The sequence below is a fragment of the Sinocyclocheilus rhinocerous genome, unplaced genomic scaffold (genome assembly GCF_001515625.1).
Source record: "Sinocyclocheilus rhinocerous isolate Xijiao unplaced genomic scaffold, SAMN03320098_v1.1 scaffold588, whole genome shotgun sequence".
Taxonomy (NCBI): Eukaryota; Metazoa; Chordata; class Actinopteri; order Cypriniformes; family Cyprinidae; genus Sinocyclocheilus; species Sinocyclocheilus rhinocerous.
This window is the reverse complement of record NW_015635063.1, coordinates 31,391-48,532: the sequence shown is the minus strand read 5'-3', so window position 1 is coordinate 48,532 and position 17,142 is coordinate 31,391. Positions and strand designations below refer to the sequence as shown.

Below are 17,142 nucleotides of genomic sequence, written 5' to 3'. Positions count from 1 at the left end.
GCACTCTCTCCAGAACTCCCGGGAGCAGAGCAATCACGGGAAAGGCATACAGATGAAGCCTCGGCCACATCTGCACTATGGCATCCAGCCCAAGCGGAGCTGGATGCGTGAGGGAGAACTAGAGTGGACAGTGCAAGGTCTCTTGAGTCACGAACAAGTCCACTTGAGACTGGCTGAACTCCCTCCAAATCTGCTCCACCATCTTAGGGTGGAGCCTCCATTCCCCGGGCCTCGGTCCCTGCTTCGACAGGATGTCTGCTCCCTGATTAAGATGCCCAGGGATGTGCACTGATTTTAGCGAAAGGAGTTTGCCTTGGGCCCACACAAGGATCTGGTGCACCAGCCTGTAAAGGGGGCATGAACGCAGACCTCCCTGGTGGTTCATGTAAGAGACCACCGCTGTGTTGTCGGTGCACACCAACACATGATGGCCTCTTAGGTCCAGGAGAAAGTGTTCTCAGTGCCTGAAACACGGCCAGCATCTCCAGGCAGTTGATGTGCCACGTGAGATGTGCCACTCCACAGACCGCGGGCTGTTTTTAGCATTACGCGACGACAAGGAGTCCCCAACACCAGGCCCTGAGACAAGAAACAAGGCTTTCTCCACATGACTAAGGCACAAAAGCATCGCTGCGTGACCTTGATCAAGCCAAGTGGGTTGCCCCTCGGGGAAAACCCCTTGGTCCTGAGCCACCACTGCAAGGGTCTCATGAACAGCATGCCAAAAGGTATCACGTTGGACGCAGCTGCCATCAGACCCAACAGTTTCTGAAACTGCTTCACAGTGAGTGACTGGCCTTCTTTCACTCTCTTGACTGCCGTGAGGATCGACTCGATACGCGCAGGAGACAGACGTGCCTGCATCATGGTCGAATCCCACACTACACCCAGATAAGTGGTCCTCTGTAATGGAGAAAGCACACTTTTATTTGTGTTTAGTCTTAACCCCAACTCTTTTATGTGAGCGAGAAAGACATCTCGATGCCGAACCGCTATCTGCTCTGACTGAGCTAGAATCAACCAATCGTCAATATAATTCAGTATGCGGATGCCCTGGAGTCGCAGGGGAGCCAGAGCAGCAGCCACACACTTCGTGAAAGTGTGGGGTGAGAGTGCCAGACCGATTGGAATAACCCAATATGGGTACACTTTGCCCCCGAAAGCAAACTTCAGGAACTTCCTGTGTTGAAGAAGGATGGATATGTGTAAGTATGCGTCCTTCAGATCTATCATCACAAACCAGTCCTCGGACCTGATTTGAGACACAAATTGTTTGATCGTAAGCATTTTGAACTTGAGTCACATAACTGAGCGGTTCAACAATCGGACGTAACCCCCCATCCTTCTTCAGAACGATGAAGTACCGGCTGTAGAACCCGGACTCTCTGTCGAGAGGAGGGACCACCTCGATGGCCTCCTTCCTCAAGAGAGTGTCTACTTATTGTTCCACGACTAGAGCCTGCTCGGGGCCCACCAGAGTGGGAAACACCCCGTTGAATAGAGGCAGACGAGACCCGAACTGAATCTTCTACAGTGTGCCGGACCCCATGAGACACATTTGGCAGAAGCTTCCACGCTGCCAGATGATGTACTAAGGGAACCAGTCTCTCGAGCCTGGCCTCTGGTACATTTAGAACTGCTAGTTCGGTGCCCTGAAGCAGAGGACCGGTGTCCTGACATTTTATCCTACCCGTCAGATTGTCCCACCAGGGTTTACTGCGCAGGCACACATCAATATTGCATCCTTTTTCTCACGATGAACAACAATATTTAATGTATCTGCAGGTGTAGACGTTAATAAACCATAATTTTACAGATAGCATTTTTCGTTGTCGAATTGTACTACCCACTATTTTAATGGGAGGTAGCAAAATCTGACAGGGTAGCACAAATCGACAGAACACCGGCAGGGGACGGCCGATCTAGCTGCTCTATAGACCTCCTTGGAGGTAGCGAGCCTCTCAGGACCACTACGTTTCCGGCTGGAAGCTGAGAGATGCACTCGCTGGTGTGCCCTGAAGCACCGGGGGTGGCAGGGTCAACTAAACGATCTCCTGAGGGCACTGAGGAGAGACGGACACCGTATGATGAGGTGTGAACCGCTCTTCCCCAGAAGGACTTGCCCTCAGATGTCCTGACCCATTTATGTCAGGACCTCTTGGCCTAAGCCTTCTTATTGAAAATGACAGTGCGAGTGGCGATGCTCCATTTCTGGACTTCTCGATATGAGGAGCTGGTACATGGCTAGGGTTGATCCCGCCTATCAGCCCCCCGAAAGCGGCGAGGGAGAAATCGCTGAAAGCCGCCGCTTGTTTCTTGGCCTCCTGGAACCTGTCGATGACTGTGTTTACAGCGTCGCTGAACAGGCCAGAAGGCGATAACGGGGCGTCCAGGAGAACGACCCTGTCTTTATCATTTATCTGAGATGGGATCAGCCACAAATGTCTCTCTGTGGCCACCAAGGCTGCTATAGACCACCCAATAGCTCTGGCAGTCTCCTTGGTTGCCAGGAGTGAAAGATCTGTGGCTCTACACAGTTCAGCGATATCAAAATTTTTTATTTCTTCTCCCTCATCTCTTTCAGCAGGTCAGCCTGCAACATCGCCATAGTGTGCAAGCAAGTTCCAGCCTGACTCGCCGCCATGTAAGCTTTACCCACCAAAGCCGAAGAAGTCCTAAGCGGCTTGGTGGGTAACACCGGGGCCTTAAGGGAAGATGGGCCAGCAGGAGAAAGATAGCCCGCAAGCGTATCCTCAACCCGGGGGATCTTCCCATAACTGCGCTCATTTAGCCCTATCACATTAGCATAGTGGGAAACGTTGGGACTGAAGAGGCGGCCGAGTATAGCTAAACCGTTTCAGAACGTGCTTCTGTCCCCAAAGAGTGAGGGCTAGATCTGGCAGGAGAAGAAGAAAAGGACGTGCCCATCTCCATTCTTTGTGCCAGATTCATTTGCGAACCCCATGATTTAAGGCACACCCGAACCGCGGGGAAAGCTGGCGAGAGCACCCTCCTCAAAGAGTGCTCTCCGGGAGCAGAACGTCCGCATCAAGAGACGAACAAAATGCGGGCAGTCAGCTCCCTCGAGCTGACCGAGCGTGCTCCGCTCCCATACAAGCAACGCACAAACTGTGTGTATCCCCATCCATGATGAAACGAGGGCAGGGAGGAACACACAGCCTGAAACGCTGCTTGTCAGAATCAACATTATTGCCAGACTTTGTTATAATAAAGAGTAATATTGCAAAGGATGTACAACAATAAATATGACGTGACACACATAGAGCGCTTACTGAACAACAGAAGCTGCCGCTGTCTCCACCGCATGTGCTTTTATATTTCCTGGTCGCTATGTCATCCCCACCGGTGACATCACCCGGGTGGAGGTACCCTCGGACAGATTACACGCATGTTTCAGAGCGTGGGAACACAGGGGCGTTCCCAACGCGTGTCTCGACGCAGCGTGAGTTCCCGAACGGAAACAAAAAACTATGGAAGTCAATAGCTGCCATCAACTGTTTGTTTGGTTACCAACATTCGTAGTTTGAATAATGTTGGTAACCAAACTTTTTGACGGCAGCTATTGATTTCTATGGTATGGAACAAAAATACTATGAAAGTCAATGGCTACCAACATTTGTCTGGTTACCAACATTTTTAGTTTGAAGAATGCTGGCAACCAAACAGTTTACGGCAGCCATTGACTTCTATGGTATGGAACAATAATATTATGGTCGATATATAAGTCGATGGCTACCATCAACTGTTTGATTACCAACATTGTTCAAAATATCTTTTTTGTGTTCAACAGAAAAAAAATAATGAATAGTTCAGAACAACATTACAATGACATTTTCATTTTGGGAAGAACTATCCCTTTAAAGGCAAAAAAACAACAGCAAGGCAGGCTAATTTTAGTGTATTACCATTCTGAAATCAGATGATACTTCTGTAAGAGAATCATCTAATTAACTGTTAACTGATCTCAAATTTACCAATAATAACTTATTGACGAAAAGAGCCTGCAACTGTTTAATTGTTGTTATTTGGCATCTATTTTCATTACAAGAGACGTGCGAGTGAACGAACACATCTTTATGAATAGGGAGATGTCAAACGCAATGAAAAACAGGTGGCATGGTATTCCCTAAGCTTCATGCGTGCGCTATTGTATCGCAGCCTGAGTTGACTGGCACGTTTGACGAAAAAGACTACGCAGCACAGCTAATTTTCTAGGAAATCAACTGAAAAAGTCATATAATTGGAAGAATGACCCAAGCTGAGATACTGAACAACAGCAAGCGTTTCAAGGTTTTTCATACCTCTTGTTTTTCACAAGGGCGATAGAGTTGACTGTCGGTAAGACGCTGCATCTGAGAGCGATCGTTATTCATGAAAGAACGCATCAGTCACGCCAATTATTTGTAAACATGATATTTTGGAGGGGGAAAAGAAAGGATGTCCAGAACAAAGGAAATAATATGTTTCCTAATGACATGGCTCCGCTTCCATGTTTCCTTTTTAATCAAAGTGTATCTGGAGCGTTGCTTCCTCTGACTTCTGATTGTATTCACCTTGGATGCCATAAGCTTGACGTCAACATAATAACACTGCGGAAAAGGAGTATTACACCAGGATCCTTTGATTGTGAGATTTTTTAATCCATGTCCATGGGGCCGTGAAAAAAGACTTTTCACATTTGCCTCTTCTCAAATAGAGTTAAAGCTACTGGTCAGATTTCACAGATCATAAATCAGTTGGAAAATCAGTAAAAGTGATAATTATTTTCAGATTCATGGAGAAAACATCATGGCACATGAACGGGAGAGCTGTTGGTATTTTCTCTGAAATAGATTGTTTTTTGGTTCTGAATTTGTGCACTCATGGTGCTCATTTGAAGATGAAATGAAATGATATCCTACAGTACATACTTCTAACTTCTGGCACACAAAGCTTTAAAAATGCTACATTATTTCTGACCCTATAGTGCAGTAGTATATAAAGTGACGTTTAGATCCTTTGTTTGCATTTTCACTTTCAGCATTGGAATTTACAGCAATGGAAGTGAATGAACAAGTAAATAGGGTCAATTCTGATTTCATGTTGACTTAAATTCCTTTAATCGATAACCAGACAGAACGGTCAGTTATTCCAAATATCCACATTGCCTTGGATCCATCTCAGCTGGATCATCTCAGATTTCTTTCGTCCAGCCCAACACAGCAGGTCCACATGGCAGGTCGATGCACGGTGGATACCGGGCGTCTGTTTGAGACAGGTCTCGTGGAGCACCAATTTGCATGTTAATGGAAGATGCAACCCTGTCAGCGGAATGGAAATCACAAATGAAGGGACAAAATGAGAAGAGAACAGAGCAAGAGTAATTTAGTTAACATGGCTGGAGCAGAGGGTCATTCGACATGATCAATCTCACTCTGCGATTGAAATGATATCATTAAGACGGAGGAAGCTGGGAAATAGGTTTGAAATAAATTGATCGAAGAGGCAGGGGGAAAATTGATATCACCGTGGTGACCTAACATTTCCCAGGTTGAACTGAATATGTGACACATTTCCTGGTAAATGTCATTTTTGTAATTCCATCATTGTTACTCTTACTGTTACTCTTACTTAGTACTTAGCATTTAAACTAATCCTAATCACAAGAATTTAAGAAATTCAGATAATAAAACAGACGGAACCAATATGAAACCTCTTAGCAACGCTTTCACAAAGCCCTAGCAACCATATCTCGACATGAATATCAGGTATTCACACAGAAATCTGAGCAACCCACAACACCACAGCTACAGTATATACAAAAACACTTAGAACACAATAGTAAGCACTTAGCAGTGCTGGGTAGTAACTGATTACATGTAATCTGGGTTACATAATCAGATTCCAGAAGTTAAGTACTTGTAATTAGATTACATTACATTTTTAAATATTTGTAATTAGACCACAGTTACTTTTTATTACATGATTACATATAATTCAAAAAAATGGAAACAAAAAAAAAAAAAAAAAAAAACATTCTTCCTAATTATTCTTTTTCATCTTTTAAATATTCCTTTCTAAAATTACCTACTGCTTATATACATTCAAAAAGTCTTCCAGTTTGCGACATTCACACAAAAACCAGTCACTAGTCAGATGTATATAATTACACACAAAACTGAGAGGTCACACAGCAGTTGGACACTGAATTTACAAAAATAGATACATAAAACATAATTTCAATTTTAAGAATTTTTTTTCCCCTCAACATTTTAACATTGCTTCAACTGCTGATCAACACATACATTTTTATTTGAATTATCTGATGTTGGTTAATAATCACATAACACTCAGGTAAACAACAACAACAACAACAAAAATCATCCTTTTTTAGCAAATGTTTTATTTTGATTGTTGTTATTTTAAAACAATTTACTTTAATTTTAAATTTGTATGATTTAATTAATTATTAGCTCTTCATTAAACTCACAAACCCCCAGCAGTTCCTATACTAACCCCAACTTGGGAAACCTTGACATGATGTAATGTTTAATGCGCTTCATGTCGTTAATAACAACAAAGGGAATATATTTTCTTTCTCTTTGTATTTTAAGTATCAATATGGTACAAGATTTTCCTAAATCAGTGTAATAAAGGTGTTGGATCAAAAGTAATCTAAAAGTAATCAAAAAATAGTCCGATTAAATTACCTAAATTATGTAATGATGTAATGCATTACATTGCTAACTATATTCTCTGTCATGTAATTTGGAATCAGTAATGGACTATAATTTGTAAATAATCTACCCAGCACTCTCTGCCACGTAGCAACATGTTCCAGCCGTATCTCGACATGAATATCAGGTATTTCCACAGAAGACCCCAGCAACCTCCCACAACAAAATACAAAGGCACTCAGAACACCCTAGAAACCATTTAGCAACATATTCTAACCATATTTTGGCACCAGAATATCATTAAAATATGGGGTGGACGAACAACCAAAACACCCTACCAAAGCAACTTTCTTAAAAAAACAACAACATTCAGATCACCTCAGCAACCACACACAACATTCAAGAGCTTCCTGCCAGTGATTTTTGCGGTGGCAAGCACCACTCACATTTCCTTCAGCAAATGTAAAAAGCCTTTCTCTATGTTTTGGTATAATTATGGTCACTGAGCACAGCACTTTATATGCAGACCAGTTGAATAACCTCAGGTGCTTGATGTACAGCCTTTTGAACAGGAAACTCATTCAAAACATCAGTGTTTTTAAATAAAGGAAATGCATTTCATCAGTGGAGTTTGAGGGTGAAATTGTTTTCTTCTGTGAAGTGTGTGTTTCCTCCCTTTCTCTATCTTTCTCCATTTCCTGTGGTGCACAAGGGTTGTCTGTCAAAAATCAGAAAATCCTCTCAAATTCACCATAAAGTTACTGTGGTTTGAAAGCTCTCACACACATAATACACTGTTAGAGGGGGAAATGTGGGGCAAGTTCAAACAGAGACACACACTCTCTCTCTCTCTCTGCTCTCCTTCTCAGCGCCCTCTCTCTTTCCAGTCTCATTTGTGAAATTCATTTTCCTGTCACCGTGACTCAGTCTCTAATTCATCCCTCATGATTCCTCACGTCAGTCCCATAATGCCATGCTCCTATGCCTCCTCAGAGACCATTAGAGGAGTGATAGGGATGGACTGTGTCTAGCTCAGCGACGTGCAGGTGGTTTGTGGGGAAGGGGAAAGCAAGGACTCACAGATCATCAGTGTACTGTCTAATGCATATTGTACACAAAATTGCCTTTTCCAAATTGGTAAGCTCCAATCTGATTGGCTGGCTTCATGCAATTACTGGGAGTCAGGGTGCAGAGGTTTTATTATTCTGCCAAGAAATATAGTCATGTTTATATGTTCCCAGGTGGTTAAAATGAACAAAGATTTGCTGGATCTGTTTCGTGGCATTGGAACTGAACTGTTCTTACTAGTCATAAAGCAGCAGCTTTACTCAGGAGGTTCTTTAGAGAAGATGTTTTGTAGAGTGTCATCAGAAAGTATTTTGATGGTTTTGAATAAATTTAAATGGGAAAAAACTTCCCATTTCCCTTTTTTTGTTAGCAAAGTGTGCATTAAATTAATCAAAAATCACAGTAAAAACATGAATGATGATTTATAATAATAATAATAATAATAATAATAATAATAATAATAATAATAATAATAATAATAATAATAATAATAATAATAATAATAATAATAATAATAATAATAATAATAATGATGATGATGATGATGATAATATAAAGGTTTCTTCAGCAAATTTGCATATAATAATGATTTCTGGAGGGTTTTTTTTTTCCATTTTGCAAGAAGTTTGCATTACATTGATCAAAATTACAGTAAATACATTAATATTTACTTAATGTAAATGTTTTTATTGAGAAACAAGTAGCAGTAAATCAGCATATTAGAATGATTTCTGAAAACTGGAATAATGATGCTGAGAATTTAGCTTTGCAATACAGAAATAAATTCCATTTTTAAATATATAAATGTAGAAAACATTTATTTTAGATTTTGATAATATTTCACACAATTACTGTTTTTACTGTTTTTGATACATGCAACCTTGGTGAGCATAAGAGACTTTCTTATAATATTTACTTGCTTACTAATTTGTTGACTGATATTTCCAGCTTGAGATTCTGAGGTGGCATTAAGCAATTTAATTTTACATTAAATATTGTAATTATTAATATAGAATATTCAATGATCACACATGCATATTCCATTTCTCATAGAGACAAGAGCTCTGGTGGCACTGTATTAATACAACAGAAATGTGATACCAGCACCATGACCAGGACATAATACCGTTTCCTCAATCCGTTCAGAGGAGGCATAGCAGCAGTAATTAAACCATTTTGACTCCATCTGGAAGATTAGAAATGCTGAATGCCTACAGGAGCCTGAAAATTACAGAGTGGCAGCCCAAAAAATAACAAACTCTTTCTACATCGCCATCATGTTGTAATAAACACATATATCTAAATGCGAGGAGGCTGTTCTTTTCTACAGTTAGTTTATTTTCTCTTGATAACAGACGGAGTGACAGGTCTCCCTCCAGGGATAAATATTTAAATTAATGTGGAAATAGGGCTGGCTTCTATAAATGGCACAAGCATACAGTGCGCCTTGTGAAAAAAAAAAGTGACAAAAATCTCTGAACGTCAGCGCGCATAGTGGATTCATTATTATTTGTTGCTGATGTGATCGTTGCAGCATTATTCCACATTTTTATCACACATTATGGATGTAAATCAGACTTTGTGCCATTATTTGCATTGCGTACACTCACACAAACATGTCAGAGTGATGGAAATATCGATTCTGGCCTCTCGTTCGGGAGCAGGTATGGAGCTTTAGTCCTGATGAGGGATGAGGGCTGAATCTAACGCTGGTTTATGGGACGCTGAAGCACCAAATGGCCCATGTTATTAGTCTGATGACGAGAGGAATGGAGCTGCCATGTTAGGAATAGATTAACTCCAGGGGACAGTTTGTCATGGAGAATTGCTTCTTTAGCTCTATTTCCATTAAAAAAAATAAAAATAAAAAAAACGGCACTGAGTGGTTTTCATGATGTTTGGATCCATAAATATCTGTATTCTTCTGCAGATGTGGATGAATCAATATTTTGAAAGGAACTACTAAAAGTTAAAATAGTTCATCCAAAAATGAAAATTGACCACGATGACTAGTGCACTACAGTATATTAATAGACATTTCAATATGATTATTGTGAGGAACAAGCCAAAAGTTCACAGAAAGTATATTGACATTAACTCTAGCTCTCTTTGGCGTGTTTATAAGAGTTCATGTAAGAAGTTCAAGAGCTAATCATTCAGATATTTTCAGTTAGCACTTCACAAAACCTTTTCTGACTAGTGCTGTTTCATTTGTGAATCATTTGGTGCTTCAGAGACTCATGACTAACACAAAAGATGCTAACTTGTTGCCGCCTACACTCTTAAAAATAAAGGTGCTTTATTTTTATACACTCTTAAAAATAAAGGTGGACCATTTTTGGTTCCACAAAAAAACATTCAGTCAAAGGTTCTTAAAAGAACCATCTCTTTTTTTTACCTTTTTATAATCTGAAGAACCTTCTTTCGCCACAAAGAACATTTTGTGAAACAGAAAGGTTCTTCAGATGTTAAAGGTTCTTTATTGAACCATTTAGACAAAAAGGTTCTTCTATGGCATCGTGAAGCACCTTTATTTTTTTAAGAGTGTACTGGTGTATTGATGGAACCCATAGAAACCAATAAAAATACAAACAAATTGATTTTTAATGTGCTTAAGTGTTAAAAGTAGTTAGTAGAATGTCTAAAGTGGACTATCGAAATAAAGTGTAACCAAAGTAAAAAGTACTGATTGATGAATGTTTATTTTGTAATTTTAACTTGCATTAATTTATATTTCATATTTTTTATTTTATATGTTTTATATATTCCTACTGCTCAAAATATCTGGGGGAAGGGGGCTTGCCATACAAAAAAAAAAATAAATAAATAAATAGACGTCAAATAGGGCAAAAAATATACATTGTTTCGGAATATGGTATGCAAACATAGTAGTTAAAACTGCTTAGTAGGAGGATGCATAAGAATTATTTTGTGTTATTTTAATGTTATATTTCATTTTATACCTTGAGAGGGTGATACACAAATGTGGGCATGGTCACAGTAAAGAATTTCATAAAGTGGCTTCAAACAGCTCAGCCTTTTACAACAGATTTAGTTTATAAATAACTGACAGTAGCAACATAAATGTGATTTTCATTTACAATAATACATCCTAAAATTCAGCTTTTAGGAACATACTTCTCACGCCATCAATCGCGCCATGAGACACCTTGAGTGAATTCACAGGAGACTCGCTCTGACCGAATCATTTGAATCAATGAGTCGTTGATTCGAGAACAGCTGCAATCCGATTAGTCCAATGTGTGCGATTTGTGAAGTGATATAACAGGTTAATTGAAAAGAATCAACTCGTCCATAAATCGTGTCTTGGAGTGGGTGATGGTTTCTCCAGTTCAAAATAATAAGAACCAACATGTTTTAAGAAAAGCAGTGTATTATGCTTTTAGATAAAAGATCATCAAAATAAAAATAGTCTGATAAAGTACAGATACTTTAAAGACATATTTTAAGTAAGTACACATACTGTGTTACTGTCCTCCACTGATAGAACTGGAATAGAACTAGAATAGAACTGAACACAACTGGAATCAAAGATATTGCACAACATCCCCCGATTTTTAAACATTTTTTCAATTTGATTTGATTTTTTCAAACCTTTTGATTTCAATCCCTGCTCAAGAGAATCCAACTTTGTTTGATACTTAAATCAAATAACAAGAGCAACAACCATTGAGAATGTTGGCATGTCTTCCAAGAAAAAAAAGAGTTGTTTTGTGTTGCATCTCGCTGTGTTCTGATTATGTTGATCAAGCTATTAGTCATCTGTCCTTTGTCTCAATGTATTTTAAAGTGATGCCATAAATATATCTTGCTTCAGTGATTCTTCCATTTCCCGCGGTAACTCTGGCAGTCGCTTATGCCTTATCACACCAATTATGTAGAGACATGGCGCTTTTTTTCCTCATCAGATGCCCATCTTTTCCCCGTTTATTTATTCATCGGCTCCGTCCGGCTATGGCATGTGGCTGTCTTTCATATATGCTTCATACGTTTCTCGCAAACACGAATCATCGATCTCTGATCTCCCTCTACGACGCATTTTTCAAAGGCCTTTGTTCATTGTAGGAAATGTTAGAAATGTTAGTTGTTACGGTGAAAATTAGAGGCAGAATTGAAACCCTAGCGCTCCAAACAGTATTGTATTACACAGAGCGTATGAATAATAGATGCCTTGTGTCCAGGATTCGCAGAGTGGTGTTAAAATTAAAGTGTGTTTTCAACAGAAGCGTATTATATTACAGCATTATGAAAGTGTTTTGCCTGAATGCAGGTCGTAATGACGTGTTTAATGTTGGTTTGTATTCGGGAAGCTTTTTGTTTGATTGCTGGTGTGACAGATGTGAGTGACATAAGGAAATGAAAGGATATTCAGTGTGTTGCTGAACCAGAGCTCTTCTGTGTAGAGATGAGGTGCTCGAGTTAATCTCACACCACTTTATAATAGGCAAATAAAGCTGCTTTCAAATCAACTTTAGGCCCAATTTTTATCACTCAGCAGCTGGTGGGGAGCGTGAAGCTTTTAAGCTGGACTGAGAACAGTGCAGCCAGTGGTCTGTGATAACAGCGCAAGACACAGTCTAGTCAAATGCTATAAAAAAAACAAGAGCACACGTTTACATTTAACACGGTTAGGGACATTTTAAAACCATTCAAAATGACCAGATGTTTTGCCCAACAACAGTGAAATTGTCTGTTCCACCTGAAAGGCAGTTATTAGCTTATGTTCAGTCATTTGGAAAGGACCAAGCAATATTTTACAATATTTTACAATACTTATAAGACCACATTTTGTCAATAATTTTCTCATCTGTCAAAATAATATTAGCATCTCTATTTGGGCACTTTTCTCATATTTTATTTAAATTTTTTTTTTAAATGAATTCAGTGAATTAATATCATTCAATTCATTTATTAAAATTATTATTATCATCATCATCCTCATCATCATCATCATCATCATCATCATCATCATCATTATTATTGATGTTGTTATATAAAATTAATGGTGATTAATTTAATGATTAACAATACTATTAATAAATGATATTAGTAGTAAATAATATTAGTAACAACAAAACAATAATAATAATAATAATAATAATAATAATAATGAAATGAATAATTTACTGGGGTAGGATAACTAATATTTTGCACACTACTTCTGATGTCAATATTCAAATCTACACCCATGTACAATACATATTCTGTAAATGCTGATGCTTTATCTATACACATGATTTATTGATTGTTCCTTTCTTTGACTGTTATCTCTCAGCATGAGGCATTTGTTTGCAAGAATGTGTTATAAATAGCATGCAGTGTTGCATAAAACTTCAATGAAGATTTATTGAAGTTTCTGTTACTTTTCATATAACATTGTGGGGACTATAATAGTTATGATTTTATCTTTGTTCTGTCCAAGAATGATTAAATATATACACAGATGGGCATGGTGTAAATACTAAATGACTCCTTGAGGATTATCTTCATTATCTTCTTGATCATGTTTGACAATGCAGTTGAGCTGATGATACCACATCGATTCCCACAATGCACTTTGTGTTCTGATGTGGGTGGAATGTCAGTGTTTTTTCCACTGCATTCAAAGTCAAATATATGAATGGTATACAACTGAGAGTATACAACTGCGAGCTCCATGGGAGTGTTCACAATGACAGCAATTAAAAGTTTCGGAGTAACATTTTATTTTATTATATATTGTTTGATTTATTGGATTCTTAATTATTGTAGTATTTATTTGTAATGATTATACTAATTTCTAACTATTTCCCTCTAATGCAGTCTGTTTTGGGCTGGTTGGGAAGAGAATGATGTAAAATGTAAAAAGCGTTGTCTTAGTAAAAATTGCATTCATTCTTGCAAAAAATAAAAGTAAAAATCTGCAAACTCACATTGAATGAATGAATGACTTCAATTTGCTTTGGCACTGCTTTCAATGTGAACTTTATCCATACTATATTATTCAAGATGTGTTGGCATATTATGGAATTTACTCAGGGTAAATAATAATATAATAATAATAATAATAATAATAATAATAATAATAATAATAATAATAATAATAATAATAATAATAATAATAATAATAATAATAATAATAATAATAATAATAATAATAATAATAATAATAATAATAATAATAATAATAATAATAATGGTATAAATTAAACACAATGAAATTAAATGAAATTAAATGAAATTTAATTAAATTAAATTAAAAGTGTGTGTTGTGGAACTTAGATGGTGATGCAAGACTTAACTATATTTTGTATATTTTTACATATATTTGTTCAGTCTGTGTCACAGGTCTATACTTTGAAAGTTATAAACTTGACAGATAATTCTAAGTAATTCTGTTCTCTTTGTGTCCCCAGATGGACCTCTAGGACCAAGAGGCTTAGTGGAGGCCACAGAGATGTGCACCCAAGAGTGTCTGGTGTTGGGCCACTCCGACAACTGTTGGATGCCGCCGAGCCTGAGCTCGTACCCCTCGCCCAAGTCCCCCGTTTCCTCATTCAACAACCAAAAGGAGTGGGCTAAAGAGAGACTGCTGAACGGCCACACCCTGACCCGCAGCTGGAAGGGTGAACGAGGAAGCCAGGAGCAGTTTGGAGACAGGAAGACCTTTGGGAGCTCAGAGGGACATTTTGGCAGCGGCGGCGGTCACATGGCCGACATCCCATTGGCCAGCCTGAAATCTTACCAGCCCGCCTCCGGCCCCAACAGTCCTAAAGAACAGCAGCTTTAAGAGTGTTTTTTGTGTCTGGATCATCCCAGCAACTTTTGAGAGCTTTAGTCCATTCCTTTTTTTCCCCCTCTTTTTCTTAGCTCGATGCTAATGCGCTGTGATAGTTACGTGTATGGAGTAGACCTTAGACTTTATCGCTTGTGCAGGACAGTATACTATGCGAATCCGACTCGCCGACGGCCCGTCTGCGGAGATCTTCTCGTGCAAATCCATAGCTGCCCTTAAACTCCCATGGTTTGCTGCAAATTCACATTAAAAGGAATCATTGTATACTTCGTCTTGAACAAAGACTGCAAACAAACGTTCAAGATGAACAAAACAGGGCTGTGCTCTATGTATCACGGTTATAAAAAAACAAACAAAAAAAAACAAACAAACAATGTAACAGCTGACCAATATATACAAATATTGTGACGTGGTTGTTTTGAGACTATATTAATCTGCACCATCCGAGAAAATGGAATTTACAAATCGAGAAAGCGTTGTGCTAATAACACTGTTAGTGGAAATCGTTTAGTCTGTCATCGTTGAAGTGTTTGTAAATAGAACTTAATACTAACTGGTTTTATGTACTTGTAATAATCACATGGAATAGATCAGTGAACATGACAGCTGTCTTTTATTATTCATCGTACAGGACGTGTTGTTTTTATCGGCCTTTTGTCATTAACGTCATTGTCTTCTGGAACAGAGGACCACAGTCTGGATCTGTAAAGCAAACACACACACACACACACACATGCACACGCACATGTAAACACGCACCCACACCCACTCTAGCGGAGATTTAACTAACTAATCCCGGATGATAATGTCAGTCGGTCATGACATTGCACAATTGTCCCATTTTTGCATTTACTGAGTCGATGAACCTGGCAAACGTATTTTTTTCAAAGCTATTTTGTATTATTGATGTAAATGCTCAATTTCTACTTACTGAAACGGAAAGCTTGATGTCTTTTCCTCAAAAAAGAAGAAGGATGTTACAATTCAACAGCAATATATTTGTAAATTCTCAACATCTAATTTCAAATGTCATACTTGTACATGTTTAATCGAACTCGTGCTTTAATTGAGAGTAGTATTTGCAAACTTTGAAAACAAAGTCCTTTTTTCTGTCATAATATATCGTGTATGCCCACTTTTTTTTGACATGCAAGAGAAGTGAGTGTAGTTTTCATGTCTGTGAATTCATGACATATGCTACATATCGTACCGATCTACAGGTTTTACGAGAACAAGCGCAGCAGCCCCTCGTCTCTGAATGCCAAACACAGTAAATGTTTGTCAGGCGCCAATATGCTCCAGAGAAAAAAAGAAATGAATAAATAAAAAAATACACATCCAAACTGGAGAGGATATTAAAAGACAGAAAAACAATGAACAGAATGCGATCAAAAGAGCATGTGCATAGTTCAAGGACTGAGATTTTGGTTTGATTTCTGTTTTTCCTTTAAATGTTTGGCCTGTTCTTTTTCCCTTCTTGTCACATGGCATGGCAGCCAGTTCAGACAATGAAACCGCATGCTTAACAAGACGAACTAGCTTTTAAATGACTTAGTTTCACCTTATTTTTCATTCGGTTGACGATTATTGATTCGTAACGCAGTGAGGTCATTCATTTTGTATAGCACCTTTATGTTGGATCACAATATTTAAAGTACAAAAAAGGGTATAAAAAAAACTATACAAAAAGAGACAAGAGTGGTGTAAGTTGCTTTCAGCAGTATGTTTGTTGGTTGTGGGGACGTTTGCCATCATAGATATTTAAACAGTTACTCCTTGTTGCTGCTCTACAGGTATACCGCTACTGCAATAAATGTTTTAAATTTGTGCAGGTTTGTGCCTTGTTTTGTTCCTCGCCGCACTGCCTCGTCTTCAAACGCTACATTAATTTTATGGGAATATTTAACAATAGCTTCATCTACCATGTATTTATGGACATCAAGCAATATCATTGCTCGCTGGTTGATCTTTCAGAGCAAGAAAAAAGAGAAAAAAAATGTTGACGTGCTGTCAGAATATATATAAAGCTTTAGATGAGAATTTTTAATGTTTGTGTTCACATTAAATTCTTTAACTTTTGAGTATATTCTTTAGCAAGTTTTTTTTTTTTCTCTCTCTCTCGTGAAAAAAGGGAAACATAAGCACGTCTCAATTTGTCCTTCCTACAGTCTCTTTTTTTAAGTCACATTAACTCTACATGTGATTGTAATATCTAGTTGCAAAGTACATTGTAAACCTTTAAGAGCCTGCAATACCTGAGCCTGTAATGAATAATTGTTTCATAACAATTATTGCATAATTATATCTTTATGTATCTTAGAACATTGCTACACATGCTTCTTACAAATACTCACAAATACTAAAGCACAGAAACTTCAGCAGGCCCAGACTCTGTGGAAATGCATTAAAATATGGTCAAATGTGCTGATAGTACGACACTCTTACTGGTATATACAAGCTTTAATCAATTTAGACAATGTATTTGTTGATGCTTTACAATAAGTTCCAATTTGTTAACATTAGTGGATGCGTAAGGTAACAAGAACAATTCAGTTTTTTGACGGTAATTTTTAGAAATTACTAAATTTAGAAATATACTAT

General features: G+C 38.2%; 1 protein-coding gene across 1 annotated transcript in view; it reads left to right on the top strand.

Moving 5' to 3' along the window:
- pcdh9 (protocadherin 9) overlaps nt 1–14,896 on the top strand; it is a 284,972-nt gene extending 270,076 nt beyond the window's left edge. Inside the window, exon 5 of the mRNA XM_016560903.1 lies at nt 14,162–14,896. Coding sequence (XP_016416389.1) covers nt 14,162–14,535 — 374 coding nt within the window. The 3' untranslated portion in view covers nt 14,536–14,896. The remainder of the gene's footprint in view (nt 1–14,161) is intronic.
- Nucleotides 14,897–17,142: the final 2,246 nt, after the last annotated feature.